General features: G+C 39.1%; 1 protein-coding gene across 2 annotated transcripts in view; it reads left to right on the top strand.

The window, feature by feature from the left end:
* The window catches only part of LOC132941146 (zinc finger protein 235-like), a 98,738-nt gene that overhangs the window by 30,988 nt on the left and 46,564 nt on the right, over nt 1-21,186 (top strand). For both annotated transcript variants that reach the window (XM_061009073.1, XM_061009074.1), the window contains exons 2-5: nt 3,452-3,593; nt 3,888-4,043; nt 13,429-13,740; nt 15,166-15,335. In XM_061009073.1, the coding sequence (XP_060865056.1) occupies nt 3,452-3,593; nt 3,888-4,043; nt 13,429-13,740; nt 15,166-15,335 (780 nt within the window). The remainder of the gene's footprint in view (nt 1-3,451; nt 3,594-3,887; nt 4,044-13,428; nt 13,741-15,165; nt 15,336-21,186) is intronic.

The raw sequence follows: 21,186 nt of genomic DNA, 5'->3' as shown, positions 1-21,186 counted from the left end.
CACTGGTCCAATTAACACAGAACACGCGAACGGTCCGGACACACAACAGGTTTAATGGGCAACAATCCGCATAGAATATATACTGCGTATAATAATATTAAATATACTTACGACAGAAATCTGAGAATTTTTTCTCGCAATTTTTGATTCGCCACTATCATTGTGACGCACACTGTAGCCGCGTCGATTCTGCGTCATTCGAGTCTCTGCAATAGCTATGAAAGTTTTTCGTTAGAATAAGTCGCTTAGCGCCTACCCACTATAACATAGTTGAGACGATCGCGACGTGGTCTGCAGAGCAACACCAACAGACGCCATATAATATAATAGTATAATATCAGGACGGCTCTATAGCCGTACTACACTGCACAATATATAATAATATTATTAACGGTGAAATGGTCAGCCGGCCGTGTAGGGTGGCCGGTGATAGGTCATAAGGCGAGCAAACATCAATATAACCGCCTGGAGCAGGTTCGTGAATATTTATCTCTCTATTGACCCGTCAAACTATTATTATATTATAGAGGTACCGGAGAAAGAGATTTGTGTGCACGCGTAAAGTCACCACCACCGCCGCCGACACTTGTTATATATTTTTATTTATATATATATTATATTTTGCGCTCACCTATAATATATACCTATATGGAAATCGAGCCCCCAGTCGCTGTGAATCGTGACGCGAAAAAACATCCCACTATACTAGTGATAAGGTTTTTCTGACGTAAATAATAACGATAATATCCCGAAGTGAATATACGCCTAATGTTTGGCATTCGTTTAAATCTTAACTCGTTGCGTCTTAACAATATGGATAACGAAGAAACGGAAATTGGACATATTATAATCATTATATCACTAAATCCAAATGAGACTCTGCAGTGATCGTAATTAAGGCTGGAATTAGTACATTTTCGCTCTGGGGCATGTATATTTTTTCCACCTTTAAAATATAAATGATAATTAATACCTATACGATAAACATACACATAAGTTCCTATATACATATACTGTAAAATTAGTGCACCTACGTGCTTGAAAAACTTGAACTCTCTGCCCCCTTTATCTTGCACTGGTAGGAATGACTGCCATCCGAGTTATCTAACCACTTTACGGTTACCATATTATATTGATAACTCGCCACAGATTCTTAAAATTAAATCATGAAAATGTATCTATAATGGGCTAAACGACTGAGATATTACTATATTATTATAATCTCATAATCTCTGATCAGATAACTGAACAATTTTTTAGGTACCAATTAATCGAAAAAGAATTTCATAGAAAAATATATGCTTTATACTATAGATATAGACACCGATGCAAAACACGATCCTTGAAAATAAAAACGTTTGAGAGAACCACCATTTTCATAAAAAAAACAGCTCTAGTAGGTACACCAGCCATTTTATGCTTCTTATACATCGATATTATATGAAACCGTTGGTCCACGAATTTTCCGAAAGGCGATTGTGAAACTAGGAAATGTATGAAATATATTCAATAATATTTGATTTCTGACTGTATCCCGGTTTCAACGTGGCAAAATTATCCGCAGCAGTGGTATGAAAAAAAACCACTTAGAATAATTTACTTGGATTTTTGCAATAATATTAATAACACTCATTATGGCAATAATATTATTCTGTTTCAAAATATATATAACAATCATCGTGTCTATTTCCCGAACATGGCTTGTCAGCTGCTGCTGATTGTTAGGCGTGTCGCGCCTTAATATTATTATCGGTTGCACGAGCCGAGTACATATTATTAATATTACATTATACATATGGTAATCTGATCGAATATTGTTCGGTTATTATGATATTTATATGCATTATCCAAAAGCCATGTGCTGCTACGTTACATAGAACGATGTCGTCGTCGTCGTTGTCGTGGCGTGTTTATGTGGTTTATTAAGTTTTTATTAGTTTTTATTTTTTGTTTTAATTACGATTTAACCGCGTGTTATATTTTTTTATGGTTTCTCCGTGTGCGTTCTCATAGTATTATTATAAGACTTCTTCGGCCACCATATTATATAGATATAGCTACTCGGTGGCACTCTCAGATATAATATTATTATGCTCAACGTGTACTTATCATATACTTGTACGCATGTACATATAACTTCGTGATTGGGTGTTATTCGCGTGCACCTAACTGCTGCCGAACCCGTCCTATATGCACACTCGCCGAGGAGCTATACAGCCGGATAATGGCGCAAGTTTAACTGCGTATCAGCCGCGTTCTGGGTCGTAATAAATTATCGGTTTATTATCAGCTCGCCCCGCTGAAGATAATGATCATCGCAAGCGGCATAATATATAATATACGTGTTAATTAATTGGCTATTAATTGTTAGCGCGCGCGCGCACACACACTTTGTCTGCCGCCGCAGAGTTGCTGCGCAAGCTTAAAATCGTTTTGTAATTACCGTTTGGACGGGGGAAAAAAACCAAACGTACACAACAACACTGACAAACAAGAAAAATATATTCAAGAAATCCTATAGTATAGGTTTTTTTATCTTCCCGTATACACATGCAACGCCCCGTCGCTTCGATAGTACACCGCACTGCATATTTGTCGCTAGTCCGTTATAATTGCACGCTCGCCACACACACGCACTGCACACGGGGTGAACTACACCGTCGGCAAACGTACCTCGATACATAGTTTCATCGAGTTTCATCGGTCGTTGTAAATTATTAGTCAGCCAATTATAAAAAAAAAAACACTAGGTTACCGCCGCCAATTCGAGCTGCGTCGAACGCGAATATTTCCTAAAAGAAATTAAATTCACGGTCGTCATCGTCGTACCGCGTTTTTACCTCGTACGTATATTATAATATTTTAATGGAAGATTTATCGAGAAATACAATTACGGCGGGACAAATGCAATATTAATTTCCACGCTCATAAGTGTAAATACAAATAATACCTTATGTACACTTATTGCAGGCGTACATAAACGGGGTCGACAAAGTTTTCGATAAGAGACAGTGTCTTATAAATAAACTATTGAAAATGCATTTGAAACTCGTTAACAAATCTCGCTTATTATGCGCATTTCCATTATACAAATGGCAACCTGTAGCAGAAACGATTGTGTATTATTATCATAATACTTTTTTGTCGTTTGCTACTGCAGCAACAGTATCGGTTTTTTGCTCTTTTATAATGTTTATTCATTTATAAATTAATGAATCCTTTAAAAGGTTTTCGTTTCCAACCGGCAACTCGATATAATATAATGTAAACGTGTATAATAGCTGCGGGTAGGTCTCGTCGAGTACGGCGCACATACTTAGTGTAGAAAATATATTATATACATGTATACGTAATCGTTATCCCAACGAATAAATTCGTTCGGACCAGCTTCTTATAATATGTATTTCGTTCACGAACCTAACCATATACGTGTGCGTTTCGATTGTTTCAGATAAGGCACAGATTCGGTTGCTACGACCAGGTGACCGAGGTGAACAGACTCCGAGTGCGTTATTGTAATTGGGTCCGGTTTTTGAAAATCACGCAGCACCATTCCGAACAACATGTCAACGTATTGGGAACCAAAATAAAAGGTACGCACACATCAACAACCGGTTCGATATATATATATATATATATATGTTTTTATTTCACCGAAATACGTTTTTATTATTATTATTTATTTTTATTCACGACGATTACGCGATTATATTCGGGTATCTTGCCGAACCTGTTCGGGATTTAACACCGTGTGTGGATTTATGGTCGGATCGCGAGCGGGCGTGCGTGTGTGTGAAACGAGACTGAAAACCGTAGTCGTACGCGTTTCATATTATTGCAGATGTTTTTTTTACGATCATTATTATTATTTTGTTTTTCCTGAACAGGCGAACCCATGTACGAAGTGATCAAAAACATACCCGCCAACACGGAGTTGATCGTGCACTACCTGCCCGAGCGGCCGGAAGAGATATTCTTCATGCCCGCCGTACACTACTTGAGAAACACGCTGTACAGACGCACGATGGACACAATTCTGGAAGGTAAGTCTCTCTATAGATTATAATTATCATACAGTCATTATCATTATACCATCGTCGTCGTCGAAGTCCCTGTCGAAGATTGAATTCTCGGCCATAGGCACCTATGTATATATAGATAGCACGATACGTCGTCGCGCGTGTCTCCTGGGTCAAGCGCATGCCGATGACCGTCGATAACGCCCTTGTATATATAATTGTTGGTTTCGCCGCGATCGCCGACTACAAGTCGATACCGATACGAGATAGACGTGGCGAAAACCGCGACGCGAATTCCTACCCCTCCGATAAGGCCTTCGACGGCGGTATTTGCGCGACGTTTAATCGATCGTGTAGTTTCCCGCGAGTTTTTTTCATACATTTTTGCATATGGACATTTTTCTTACTTACTTAGATAATAGGTACAAAGCGTTCAATTCTCCAATCAAACGTCTATATGGTATAGTAAATGAACAGGCTTGTTCACCTTATCAGTGGCGTATTTAGGAATTTGGTGCAGCATGAGGTGGGAGGGGCTGTCCACATGATTTTCCCAACACGAAGTTGTGCAGGATTACAATGTGTATAATCATTATTTATAATGTCGTAAAAACAATGAGAGGGTTCCGTAAATACGCCACTGTAGCACCTGATCGGTGAGCGTTTTGATGTCAGAAGACATCGTCATATCGCCATAATTCGCAATTTCCGTTCGTCGTCGTTATTCCACAAAAACAACGATCGTTCGCGGCTATTACCGTCTCCCCCTTCGTTTTTGCGTAGGACGTACCAGCTTCTATATATTATATTATACATACATTAAATCGATATGCTATAAAATAATATATGAAATTATCGATATTTCAATGACATCGATTACGCGCAGTAATACGACTGGTACAGCGATGTTATCACGTTTCTAGAATTTTTACGACCAGCAACGAGCAGCAGCTGCCGTGTCGGGGCGTCACGCGATCGAGTGCGCGACGGGTCGCTGTTCGATAATATAACGCGATATATATTATTTATATATTATTATATTATACATATACCTGAAATAATTATTATAACGTGCAGATAGGTCGGTATACGTAAAAATAAATAAAAACAGTGGTCCTCTGCACAGTGGGCAGGCGATCCCGAGCGCGCACGCGTGTGGAGATCCGATCGCACGATATCATCGCAACGGGTATATTCGATTTTCGGATTTGACGTCTTCCACGCACACGCATGCGCACTGGAAACGATCTCGGTCCGGCGTCAGACCGATCTAGATAAAAAAAAAAAAAAAATTAAAAAATTACGTCGGCTGAGTGCGAGAGTGGTGGTGCTCTTATGGCGGCGGCGGGAACTGGCGACTTGCGATTACCGCGGTAATTGAAGTCGGTATATAATATGCGTACCTACAATATACGTATAATAATAGTCATGTAATATATATGCAAATGGCCGACTAATTGAACCGCGGCGGTCCTTTGCCCGGTGGATCGCGCCCGTCGGTGGTTTTACGCGCGCGCGGACAAACAGAAGCCGGTCGGAAGTATTATTATGATAATATATTATATTATATTATATTATATGTATATGCGTGAACGGCGGCGGTGGCGGCGACCACTACGACTACGACAATAATTACATCGGGATCGCGATACACATATATAAATGCGTATTATAGTTGGGTACCTACCTATCTACTTATATAACAGAGATACGCATAGTTTTATATATATCATGTGCGCGCACATATAGACGAATAAACGAACACCGGCGGCGGCGGCGGAAAACAATGGGATCGTCGGCGCCTTTGAGACCCGAGGGGGCCCCCGCCGGAATGCCATATTTATCTCTGGCGGCCGCCACAATATATATAATATCGCCAAGGTGACGCGGCGGCGACGGGGCCGACAATTCGGTGCATTCCGTCCGGTGACACGACTCCGCCATTATAACCGGCCGGCAGCAGCCCCAGCGGAGCGGTCCGATTGATGCACGCGATGCATTTTTGCATTTTATTCGTACATTAAATGCAATTGTCTCGTCGTTGCTGCTCGTCGCTGCAGTCGTCCGCCACAATGGTCGTCGTCGTCGTCGTCGTCGTCCGCGCCATTACACCCCCACGTCCTGCACCTCCTCAGTCACCACCGTACCCACCACCCACCACCCGCAAACCGAGACCGGACGCCGTCGGGTACCTATATACCTATATGTACATTATACACGCCAGCGGGACGATCGTCGATCTATAGCGTGATTTATCGATACCTGAACCGATGTATGTATATAATAATATTATAATAGCCGGTCGGAGGCTTTGCGCTTACCGTGTTACGCGCGACCTGGTTACGATTTAATTTTTCCATCGAAAACTGCTGCGCTCGTCGTGTGACAGTGTGTATTCGTTCTTTCAGCGTATGTATAGACTCATCTCCGCACCGCACCACGTCCTATTATAGCAGTCGTTGCACGTAGACCGTGGCACGCTTCGTCATATTCGTATAATATTATTATTAATAATAATAATAATAATAATAGTATAATGACATACAAATCGTCGGCGGTGTAATTTATACGATTCCGATATAATATTATTTCGAGCTGTCGATAGTACACACAACACCACCTGCTGCGCGATTATCCGTCCGAGGTAGAAAGTCATGTAGACACCAATACATACATAAAATAATATTATATATGGTTAATAATATTATTTATTGTATATATATATACAACGCGCGTATTCTGTGGCTCCAGGATTCATGTATAATATGTAATATATATATACACCCATATATTATAACATATATATATAGCTATATATGTGTACGCGGTTGCGCGCGTCAAACGTGTCGGTCCAATTAAAATCTCAGAGCTCTTAAGAAATGACAGTTCTTCAAATAATCATTATAATATAGATTATTTTTTTTTCACCCGTTTCCAATATAGTAATTATCTTATAGAAACGTTTCACCTCGTATTATACCAGTGCTGCAGAATACTATATCCGGACGCCAACGATCTCCCAACAGTCGCATTTAGCAAAAATATTTTATCGTCGCCACCGAATAACCTAATAATAATGCAAAATATGTCTTGATGGAAAACAGCAGCGTAATCGTACAACATCCTTAAGAAAGTAATGAAATCGAAAACGAGTGCGTTGCTAATTATCAACATTATAATTTATAATATTATACAATAATGATAATTATTAAGTGTAATATTATTATTCGATATCACGGGACAAGCCACATAACGACCTCTTAGTTTCCGTTTTCGGGAAGTTGCGAGTCGAGTCAGTCCGATAATATAATATGATGTTAGGTCACTACATATTGTTATTCGAACGTGACAATTTAGTGATATGAGCGCGAAAGGAAAAATTAAGACTTTACATTCTGCAGCAGCAGCTTCCTGTGTCCCGATAGAGACCGGCCGACTGCCATTGTGACGGTCGTCGTGAATCGAGTACACACGTGAATACTGTACGCAACAATAATAATATTATTATTATTATTATTATACGCTCAGCATAATAATAATAATAATAATATAATATCGGCGGCGTGGTGGAGTGAAAAAAAACCGGAGAAACGCACGCGCGAGATCTATATGCTCGGACGTCCGCGACGTGTCGGTCCGACAGAGTGTTTTTTTTGTCCCGCTGAAAGGAATCGGGTTGGCCGTACAAAAGAAGAACAGTCCCGTCCGAAAAGTCACTGCTGCTGCAATGGGCAGGAGCCGAGGAGCTCTCCTCCTTTCAATAATTTCAAAACGTGACGTCTGCAATAATGACCCACAAACGCGCGGGGCACACTTCGTCGGCCCGGGCCATTGTCTCGGGATAACACCTCGTTTCGTCAATCTCTTTAAATCTCGACACGAAATCGGTGGCACCGCTCTCCTCGTGCCAGTCCCCGCCACCGCCGCAGCTAGATCCGCTCTCGCGATCGTTGGCCACCACTCGCGGGTTAATCTCCTGCTGCAGCCCATTCATTCTCCTCTATTCCTTCTCAGTCATTTCATCGGTCTCCGCTCGGTGCACTCTGTATAATGTAATATATTATAATAATATTATACTCATATATTACACACGTACACATATTATACAGTGCGACCGCCGTAGTATATCGACTATTGTAAACAACTACAGTGGTGTGTGCGCCTCGGACCGTGTGCGCTATACGTGTGCACCTATTTTTTTTTTCCCCATTTATCTCTCCTCTCGCGGGGCCGAATCTAACAAGCGTACTATGTACATTAGGCACGCACGAGCCGCGTCATCCGCATCAACAAAGCATTACGATTTCCCTCCCAACACCCACCCCCCACTCACCACGTCGACGTTGGCTCCCGAACAGTTCGACCGGCTAATTACGTTTGGAGATCGGTAGTGTGGAGGGGGGGAGGGGTTCATGCTCGTGTCCGCGAGACTGGCGGAAAAACGGCCGACATACTATATAATATTATAAAATTATAATAGCGGACTCGAGATGTGAGATGTTGTAAAATACTATATATAGGTAGGTATTATTATATAGATACGTCGACAAACACACGAAATAATGGTAATGTAATGTATTTTACAGCCGAGGCGAATCGCGTTTGGCAATCGCCGATATTATATTATATTATACGAAACCGTTTTTAGATCGCCTATACTATAATAATAATAATAATAATATATTATAATGTACCTGCTATAATATATATCACATTATTCGACGCGATGGACTATAATATTATAATAGATACGCGTTATAATAAACGTATATGCATACGCCTCCATATCTTATACCTAGATAGTACCTACGTGGCGATGATACGCGCTCACGACATTACGAAACGATTTCGTTAATTACGTGTACCCATATACTGCAGCTGATGATAATAATTAACAAACGTGCAGCATTTATTATTTTACTCGTTTCATTATACCCACGGTATTTTAAGCGATTTTTTTCTATCGAACGAAAATCGTATATGATGATGATTTAAAAGTTAAAACGAGCCTCAATAATAATTAACGTTTCGATCGACAAAATCATAATATTATATATTCCCCTGTTACTATATATTATTTACTATTATTGATTTCTTTACACACACGTCTTTCCAGAGCAGACATAACTGGAAATCGAATCAAGTCTATAATTATTTGGTTCTGTCCACTATAATAATAATATATATGTTATCTGTAATTGATTATTCTTTTTATTGTTTTTTTAATGGTTTTTCCTACTTAGGTTGCCTATCTATATATAGGTACTATTCTAACCTCTTTATTAATTTGATGTGCGCATTATATTATTGCTACTATTCCTCCGCTTTCTATTTTCCTATTTATATCGTCAACGTCTCAATGACATTAACATAATATATTATTATGATTGTAATCCACGTTCGAAAAAGGTTACATTGTTTCATTTTTTATAGAATATTTTAATTCGGTCGACGTACTCATTTTTGTAGTAGCCACATATCCCCGTTGTCATAACGTAAACTGCTGTTTTTTTTTAAATTATTTTATTTACATATTTGTTTGCTTAAATCCTTTGGAGGGATCATCATCATCCTATCGCCGCGAATACGTGCGCTCTGCATAATATTAAAAACGAACGCGGATGGCCCCGCCGAAGGTTTCACCCTCTATTTTCCATTTTCTATTTTGGTCGATCACTTCATATAATATTTTATTGAATAATCCCGGCGATTCCGCGTAATGAGATGAGACATTCATATTATTATATAACTATTGTTTCCAACGACCGAGGTCGCTGCTGGGGGACGTCTTCGAGGCGGCGCGGCGTGGGCCCAGCTGAGTAGATTGACGCGAAGTGACCTTGTCCCTAGCCTTATACGACGGTATACCATACAATATGTTATATTATAATATTACAATGATAGTCGTACGTCGTCCTGTTTACGGCTACTTGAATTAATACCGCGTAAAACGGCCTCGAGCGGCGTGTGAATAAAAAAAATGCGACACTGCTACGTTATTGCTGCAGCGTATATATAATAATGCGTTTACCGGCTCGATACATAATATTATATTATATTACCATTATTATAATATACCAATACTAATAATTATATATATTATATACTACACCGGATGGTGCTAACCGTAGGAATATACGCATAATATACCTACAAACGCGTCGGTTTTTCCGAATCATAATGTGTCGTACTTGTATACTTGTACAATGTATAGGCATACATACTAGCGGGTATTTAAAATCCGATAAGTATATATACATAAAACCATATAGACGGTATAAAAAATATGGTATACGCGACAATAACGACGAGCCGCAGCGTCGAATTTCAACTCGCCGCGCGAGTCCCATCTCGCAGCCACCGACGCCGCCGCCAATATTTAATTATTATATAATATTATTATTGTGACTCCGGCGCACGTAAGACCCTACGAGGGTGGGACGGAATGAAAAAATCAAAACGAAAAATGGAAATGAAAACGACGCGCGACGCCGGGAATCCCGCATGATGTACGCGTGTGCATCGTGAGAGCATATAATATAATAATATAATATATAAACCTAGTAGGAAAAAACGGAGACGGAATACGCTTTCGATACGAGCACACTGCATATACGCTCACACTCGAACACATAGGTACGCGTACACGTCCAAAGACCAATATCGTTGTATAATAATGCGTACGGTTTGTCCATTGTTCTGGTGGCTATTGGTGATTGTGCGGCGGCGACAATATATACGCGCGAGTATTATATTATTATTATTATTATATATACGTGCAGTAGACACTATTATACATACATACACACACACATATATATACCTATATATATATATATATATATATACACATTATACCTATATACGCGTACTTGCGTACCTACGTACCTATACCCCGTGGCCGAGGCGGTACTCACTTCCAAACGGTAGCGGCACGTCCTTCTATTGTTTGGCCGCCGCCGCCGCCGCCGCCACTGCCGCCTGTTCGTCGTCGGGCGCGGGTATTGTCCTCGGCTCTTCTCATCCCCCGGCCCGCGCGTTTCTGCGAGACGGTGACACGGACTTGATTTGCGTCCGTCTCTCCGATATGTACTTGTATACTTGTAATATGCACGTATATAATATATATTGGTACCTATATGTTTATAATATATAATATAATATATATGTATATGTGCGTATGTGTGTGCATGTAGGTATATGAACGCATATAGGTATATTATCGGTCGTCACGCGAGACCGAGACGGAGGAAAACCGCGTGTATCTACATATATATTAGATATACGTATATAGTAATAGTATATATTATATACGGGATGCATAGGCGTGCAACATTCTATCTCGGAAAATCGACGAATCACATATATAGGTATTACTATAATTGCCGCTACCGTTTAAAATCCTGAAAAATAAATTGATGATTTACGAAAATCGTTTTTTTCTAATCATATGCTTTGAGAAAACGAGATAATATTGTTATTTTTTTTTTCGTTAAAAGAAAAAAAAATGAAAAAATTGTGTTGGTAGTTGGGAGGTTTTGGTATAAGAGATTGCGTGGAAGGAATGCACCACCAGTCACCACCAACACTACTACCAACGAACCATGCAGTCTACGCACGCCTATGATGGGATCATAATATTAATATTATAGTATAGGTAGGTATATTATGTACCATAGAGGTATAATATAATCTACGTACTAGCCACTAGGTTGGTACGTAGATTATACCTAGCTGTATTTAGGAGCGTGAACGGGTTTTTTTCTTCGTTTTTTTACGGGTGCTCCGCTGGTATATTACGTGCGTTTTCCACGTGATTCGGAAAACGATATAATAACGCGAAAAAAGAAACATTATACAATAGTTAATAATAATATAACATTGTCGCTATTCGCTATATATTATAACAAATACTCACGGAAAGTACGATGCGTGTATAAATGGCTATGAGTGAGGGTCGTACGAAAATTATGACATTGCGTCGTTATTGTAATATAATAATATAATATACGTTTTATCGTCACGACGTCATATAGGTACCCATTTACTATTAAACATTGATAGGCTTCTATAATAACCCACGGCCGTCTGCGCCTTATATAACAATTTAATATGTAGAACCGAAATTAGTTGACACGTCTCTCGCCACCGCAAATGCATTGTTCGACGATGGGTCGTGAGTCTGTCTCATCTTGGACCACTGCTGCAGATCTATGGTGACTGACGGCCCCGGTGCGTACTGTGGGAAGTGGACTGGAAATGTCATTAATTCGACGGACACGTATCGCGACTAGTGATGGACACCGGACAGTTCCGTTATCGTAGCAGTATAAATACAGTTTTCGGAAGCAACAGACGATTTGATATAGACCGTGGATACCTCTTCTTTAAAATAATATATGTATTTGCACTACGATCGTCGACGAGAAGACGGTTGTCTCGCATCGTTCAATTTCCTATTCAAAACGGAAATAATCGGACAAATTGTCTTCCGAATCGCAGCTGGCCTGGTTTTGTCGCGGAGAACTTACATATACCCATCCGCCTAGATATCGGAAAAATATACTCCACCGGCCGACATATTATCGACGACGTGAAAGCGCGTATATCGAATAGCGTATCTATGCGTACGGGACGCGACACGAACCGTTTCCATCCAAATCCGAATATAAATTGACTCCCGTACTACGTACCTATACCTATATAATATAATATATGTATAGAGTATATAGACTGTAGAGTAATAATAATAAGCAGCAGCAGCAGCATAGACGATCGACTTGGCGAGATTATCGTTTTAATTGGAACTATAACGGCGGACGAGACCACGGTGGCTTTTTCTCGGGTCCGCACGGTATAATAATAGTAATAATAATAATATAATCGACCGCGGTATATAATAATATTCACGTCGACGTAATCACAGACAATGTAGGTATACCTTTACCTATAATGCTAGCTGATACCTCTATAAAAACAATATATATTTTAATAACGACGCGTGTCGAATCTAATCTAAACGTATTCAAGCACAAAGTCTCTTTTTACGGATAATCTTACAAAGGGAGAGAGAGCAAAACCCACATTTAAATGTGCGCGCTTTCTTATATTATGTACGTGGAAGTGTATTGCTCGGTCCTACGATTTAGCATTAAGCCTTGTGTTAAGCTACACAAAATATTCTATAGTTATGCGAAGACTACAATATATTATTATGCAGTTTTACGACTATAGGTAGTTTAAACAACCAAAAACTGAATTTTGAAAGTTAAAAAACCACATTATCATAGTACGTGGTGCCTCACGAATTACAATATTATAGTTTACCATGTCATATTTTAATATGTCAACGGATGATTAATAATTATCAATGTAAATAATAATATTATACCGTTTGATTTTTTTCCAGATTCACCGTTGGACCTGTCCATGTCGCTACTGTCCCGAGCGTTCGGCACGTCTTCCGCGTCGTCGGCGTCTTCCCCGCCCAGCGGACTGGACACGGACGAACGCAAGTCGTTGTCCGGCGAATCGTCTTCGGCCAACTCTTTGTCCGGCGACACAGCTTCGCTGGACCACAACGTCAACATGATCGTGTGCAACACGACTCCGGTGAAACCGAGACCGTTCCGCGGCGAGCGCACCCTGCTGCCGTGCGAGGTGTGCCGCAAAGCTTTCGACCGACCGTCGTTGCTCAAGAGACACATGCGCACCCACACAGGTACGTTTATGGTAGAAACCATATTAAAATAATATGTACCGCAGTGCGATAACCTAAACACGGCAACACTAATTTACTCGAAAAAATTTTTGCGATTTCGTAATATCTACTTTGTATACCTATAGGTATATCTGCACGGTTTTCGTTTTCGCGCGGCGCGGCGTTCCGGAATGACTGACGGTTGCGACTCAAAAATATAATATAATAATAAATAATAATATAAGGGGTCCTTGCAAGAACCAGACAGCTCCATTTTGATCAAAAATCAGTTTTTCATGGAATATTAATCATGGAAGAAATGTCTTTATTTTGGTATCTAAATCAGAAAAATCGATTTATTATTCCCAGAGAAATTACGAAACGAATTATTTCCCGCCAATGGTGGTAAACGAGACAAAGAAATTTCTCTTGCTCGTCCTGGACGATTGATAAAAATGGAGCTTTCGGGTTCTTTTTCACGGACTCCTTCTATTATCGTAATTACTAAACGTTCGTATAACATTAAACACGCACATAAACGTCATAATATTATGTTATAAATCGTGCTGGACACAGTTTTTTTCGTTCAGACTGACCTTTTTCCGTATAATATTCTTTAATAATAAAATCTTTTTGAACTGGCCGCAAAATTATTGTCTTCGTGACGTTTTAGAGGCGATTGACAAACACGCATCAGACAGTAGGTACATTTTACATACCTATATTATATATTATTATATAAGACTCACATAATACTGTACCGTTTGATTATATATTGTATATTTTACCGGTGCAGCGGGGAACCATGGCGTTCGTACTTTGCCGACGACAGTATAAACTTGTATAATATTATAACATTAACGTGTATACTGCACATAATAATATTATATTTCCATAAAATGCGGCGGTTTTATATGCATATATTACATTATTGATGTGCATTTAGTATAATAAAACTTACACAACGCGTACATATATAATAAAATGTAGATAACGTAGATAATTTCACGTTAGATTGAAATAATAATAATAATAATAATAATAAAAAAAGCTGCTGCAGAAAGCTCACCACAACAGCGACTTTGCGTCATACATAGGTTAGGTATATGTAGGAGACTGGTTCATAAACATAAGCGATTACGATAATATACGCTCGCACAGACTCTCCGCTAGGTCATCGTTTCCCGAGACCGGATGACGGTGATGTTTTTCTTCTCCATATTTTAATTTTTTTTTATTATTATTATTATATATCCATCATTATCGTCTCTCGTATTCGATTCCCACGGTCCGGATCAAAATCTACGGATCCTGTTGACCGACATCCGCGCGCCGATATAACACCCCGTATATATATTATAATAATATCATACCCACGTGAAAAATCGTTTCCTATAGCTATATAATATAATATTATAACACCATCGCATACGTTTTCTCTCGCAGGTGAAAAGCCGCACGTGTGCGCAGTGTGCAACAAGGGTTTCTCGACGTCGAGCTCGTTGAACACTCACCGGCGAATCCACAGCGGCGAAAAACCGCACCAGTGTGGCGTTTGCGGAAAACGGTTCACGGCCAGTTCTAATCTCTACTACCACCGAATGACTCACATCAAGGTAAGCCTATATTATAATAGTTATAGCGAATTAAGAAATATTTATTTTTTATATTCCATCCACATCATTATATTATATTATGTGGAATCCGCGGGAAAATATTATAGTAAAACAAATTGTCCGTCGAAATGCGACTTTTTTTTTTTCGACGTTCGCTTAATGATCTATAGGTACGCATGATATGCAATAGTATAGGTACCTAATATTATATGCATATTATAAGTATATATAGTCTGCAGTAGAGCATAAATTACCCAGTTCGGTCACTATTATAGAAGGCCAATAAAACCAGACCGTTGACCTCTTATTATAATGACGTCTTATATACGATCCAACACACGAAATTGTTCACGACAGATTTTTTTCTCCAAATATTACACACCTATTAAAATCGGTTATTATAGCATATTTTAGTCATTATATTTCCAGTGAATGTTTTATTTAAACTTGGCTTTTAACTGTGAACGATAACAATTTTCTCTCCCCCCACCACCAAATATGCATTTTCGATTAACAAATTGAACATTACACATTGAATAGGTACATATTATAATTATAAAAATCCAATGATAAACAAAAATCTCAATTTTGAAACACTCGATTTCGATATAATATCTTTAATACTCGTTTTAATCAAAAAATTGTATAATCAATATATATATTATTATATTTAGTCTTTATTTTACATTTTTAACACTATACCTATAATATTATAAAATATGCTTCCGAATAAAAATGAATGTATACGAAACGCGACGTGTAACTATATATATATATATTGTATATACGTACACATTTTAAACACGTATATTACAGTGTAGGTAATTATTATATTATCATTATTTTTTTTTTTACATAATATTATATATTTTAATAAATTATTAAATATACCTGTTACTATAACGCGAATGAAAATATTGATAAAAATGCGATAATCAATCATTATATTCGAACGGTGGCTCACGGTATATAGAGTCGAGTTACACTATTACGTTTTTAAGAGTCTCGTCGTGTACATGTATAATAATAATCATATTATTAATAATAATATTAACATACCCATAAACCGTCGGCCAGTTAACAACTAAACCGTCGTGACTGTAATACAAGAGAGGGCTAAAGACAGGATCCACACCGCTTCGGTGTGTGTGTGTACTGTATATTATATATATATACGACGTTTTTAATGTTCCAAGACTCACGCAAGATTATGGGTCTTTAATAATACGTCTGAACCAGTCTGTGGGGCATACAGATTATTATTATCTCTGCGCGCGGCGGATTGGTTATAGTGTGTATAGATTTTTTTTTCAAACTCAAATAATTATTATACACGGAATTAAAATTAAAATCGTGTGGAACACGTAACACCGAGCTACTTATTTGTGGCTGGGTCTCCGCGCGTGGAGATGGTGTCCGGATACTGGTGGTTTAATTTCGTGTTTTTTCTTTTTTTATTATTATTATTATTATTATTATTATGTGCTCGCAATTTAAAAAAAACATAGTATACATATTAGTATAATAAACCAGAATAGTTTTTAATATTTCGATCAATTTTGTCGTAAACACGAAGGAAAAAGTGGTTTCCGACGTGACCCGAACCTTTATATTATTAAATATTAGATATATATTATTATTATTATAGCAGTATGTGCATTTGGTTATATAGTTTAAATTTGGAACCAAAAATACATCTCGTCTAACCGGTTGACGGCGATAGGACGTATATTATAATATAGTTGCTGCAACACTCATCGCGGGATCGGTTGCGATTCTCTTCATGTGTGTGTATAATAGCATATACATTGTAGGTACCTATATGTATCATTAGACATAACCACGCGTGAGATCGCCTGATGTGTGATTATTTTCCTGAAATCGTAGTCGATATATAGTTTGTATAGGTATGATATATCGATGGAATATTATATAGGTTAGGTTACAACAGCGTTACGTTTATGGTGCATCACCTAGCTAGTGGCGTTAGTTTATTTTATTTTTATACAACGCTTGGATTTGATGAAGATCTCTAAACTAACTACGATGAAGAAAATCAGGTACCCCTATATACCCTCTACCATATATATTTCTACCCCTACACTTCTACTACCCTAATGGAAATTCGTTCTACTTTTGCTGATGAAAATAATCAACTAGCTTTATTCCATAAGCTCTATAAATAATATATTCAGGTATTATTCATCCCGTAATAAATTCTTCCCGTGTAGTAGTTACCCAACCGTGGACTAAATACCTATAAGTGCTGTAGGTTGGCTTACAACTGGGGCCCAGTCGTTACAGTTATAATATAAAGTGTTGTATACTATGTAGGTACATTCGCCGATACAAATATCTGCACGTACCTACCAACTTGTTTAATCATCGTAATATTATATTGCGTTAAAAATAGTACAAGAATAGGAACGTTAAAAAGATAATTTGTGGTCGGAGCTATCGCCTATCATCACTTCTATTAAACAGGAAAATTATCTCGTTCAAAGGAATAGCGAAAGTACGATTTTCAGAAACATACTTTTCCAGGCAATACAAATATATACTCCTAACTGGCCGCTCAGTATGCACCTGCCTAAAAAGAAAATGCAAAATAAAACGAATACCAGTCAAATGAAATAATATTAAATCATAAAAATTCCATCAAACAAATTTCCACTACCGTTCACCTTTAACATACTCACGCCTGACAGGAGGGCATAGGCTATAAAAATCGTTCATAAAAGTAATATCAATAAGAAAACTAATAACTAGGTATTATAGAATTAATTAAAAAAACATATATTATGATTAATACACTTAAATATAAAATCAAAATATTAAAAAAAAAATGGTTTAACAAAGCAGAAAATATTTTTCTTAAAATGCTGTAGTGCGCAGTGCTTATAATCTTAACCCAGCTGTCTCCGGGACATCTCATCAGCAGGTCGATCGAGAACCGTTGAGAATCAAACAGTACCTACGCTCGTATATGATATCGCACGCGTCAAACAAAGTACCTGCAGCGTGACAATCGAAAACTCAAAGTTTTATCGATAAGTATGTGTATGATTATCATACCGCGGTAATGGTTACCATAGGACTCCACAAATTCCGGCCGCGCGGTCCATAAATTATTATTGTTATAATCGCGTTACAATAATAATAATATAGTATGAACGGGGAAAAAAACACATCGGACTCGGAGGCGACGGCGGCAGATGTGTCGACGGAGCCGGTGCATTATATTATTATTATTGTACGCAATATATTATATAATATATAAATGCTCCTTGGACACGCAACGCACGGTGATAAAATATAATGCGAACGGCACTACGCCACACGACTCCGCGTCAACAATAATAACGACGACACGACGATGTATTATTGCAATCGACGACGCTGTGCAAAAGACGGTGATAATTTTATTATTATGATATTATTATTGAAATCGCAGTATCGATTGCGCGACGGGTACGCGCGGGGAAAATAAGAACTGTCGAAGGACATCGCGATCGTTTGAATGCCACAACGATGATATAGGGTATTAATGCGCCGCGATAGTGGATTATTGCAGCCCCCCCTCGATTCGTGGTTGTATGTATATACAACAGGTTAGGTCAATAACTGTATGTGGAGTAGAATAATTCTGTAGAAGTCCCGAAACGTTCGTCCGTACAAATTTCGACTTCAGCAAGTCACCTCAATACTTAAGACAAAAAAAAAACCTCCTATAATGATTCACATGGAAAAGGAATTTTAATAGATATTTTGTATTTTTGTGCCGTCTGCACTCAGTCACACAGAACAGTAAGCAAGTTTTCGAATCGCACAACAACTAATCTATAAGGTAACAAGTAGAGGTACTTGGAAATACGTAGTTTTCCGAAAATCAGGGATATCGATGAAGCATGAAAATGACGTGGGGTGAGCATTCTAAAAAAAACCATTTTAACAAATAAAAAATATATTATCCACACCGCGGGCAGTCAGGATCGCGATCCATAAATTATTATTATTACGTTGAAATGCGCTTTCCGCGAAAATCGATTGTCGCGGTGTGTTACAGTGCAAGTCTTAGGCGATGCCGCGCGCGGTCAGAGCGTCGGACGGTCGTGCGGCGTGCGCGCACCTTAATCGCAGCTATAAAAATATGATCGTCCCGCGTGTGCACCGCACCGCACCGGTGCATCAGCGGTGGCGTTTCTTCTCCCGCCGCAACAGGTATATACCGCACCGCAACCACCCGCCGGCGACCATGGTAGTTATCCGCCGTGGGAACTATGCACACACACACACGTATATACTCGTACGATGTTATCCGGACCGTATCGCGACTTATCGTCGTCACGTATCTCCGTCGTATATTATATTCGGGTGCAAACCAAGGTTGTGTTTCGCTCGTGGCCGGGAGGGCAGCTGATGACCAGCACACGACCGTTTCTTCGGTATTTATGAGGTATATTATATCGGTCATATATATACCGTATGTACACGTACCTATATGTTATGCAGTGTGCAACCATAATATCATGTCCTTCGGTCCCATACGCTGCAATACCGCCGATATCAATAACAATAATAATAATAAATAATATTTTATTATGTACCTACCTATACGATGTATATTATACAACGCGCATCTACTATACAACCGTTATTACTGCTGTTGCACGTTGCACATAACCGCGACGTACCTACTCACACCACTACTATAGTCCGCGATACGGATAAGCGGCGATCAAAGGAGAAAAAAATTCGAACCACGAGTAATCCGATCACGGCAAATATGTCATATAGATGGTGCGTTATGGAAAGTATACTATATAGGTATATATGTACCTACCCATATAATACGCGTCTGGTGATCGTATATTATATAATAACACGCAGAGATCGACGGTGTGGAAATTCAGTCCGACCTGAGTGGCCAGGCGATTTGCGATATAGCCGCGGTACGGCGTGTATATCATTTTCTGACATCATTGGTTTGAAACAGAGCAAACGGCAACAAAAAAAATTTACCTAATACGATATCGACACAGTGCAGGGGTCGTCGACGGGGTTTTCGGGCTTATTAAATTCGACCGCGAACACAGAGCTGCGCTTACCGTGACCGCGAATACGGTCGTTTATACTATTATTCGTGTGTATAGTGTACACCTGTAGTGTTGATAATCGATTACATTTCCGAAAACTAATCTAACCGGACGTCTTGCTGCCGCTAATATCGCGGGCGGAAGTGAAGGATGTACTGCTGCGACTCAGGGTTCCGAGTCGGCGTCCGTGACGGCCGAAGGGTCGTATGTATTGTATAATATTAAAGTACGTCCTATCCGAATTATATTTTACTGGAGAACGACATTCCGCGCGCCACCGACGATCAGATAATATAACAAGTTTACTACTATATTTCCCGCGGTCGCCTACCCATAGTGTACATATAACATATAGGTATAAATTATAATTAATATCTATGTTGTACAATGTACATGTGTACGATTGTAAGTACCAGCTACAGTGTCGAGGTCGTTATCGAAAACCAGCGAACCGAAATACACACATACGTACATAATAACGCGTATAATAATAATATACAATATTTCAACTCGTACCTTTTACGTAAGACGAACCGCGGGAAAAGAAAAACGAGACCATATGACTTCCTGTTTAGGTACTAATAGGAGAGTACTACGCGGCACACGGTAGCCGCCAGTGCGCGGCCGCGTAAGAGCGCATTGTATTCTTGAACCTACCCTCGTCCGGCTCGGCTGACGCCTGAGCGGGGGCAGCGGGGAGGCCTAAACAAGAGGCGTTTTTCGAGAGACGAAAAGTTGCAAAATCATCGTCGTCT

The sequence above is a fragment of the Metopolophium dirhodum genome, chromosome 3 (assembly GCF_019925205.1).
Source record: "Metopolophium dirhodum isolate CAU chromosome 3, ASM1992520v1, whole genome shotgun sequence".
NCBI lineage: Eukaryota > Metazoa > Arthropoda > Insecta > Hemiptera > Aphididae > Metopolophium > Metopolophium dirhodum.
Note: the sequence above shows the minus strand (reverse complement) of the source record. Positions and strands in the feature narration are given on the sequence as shown.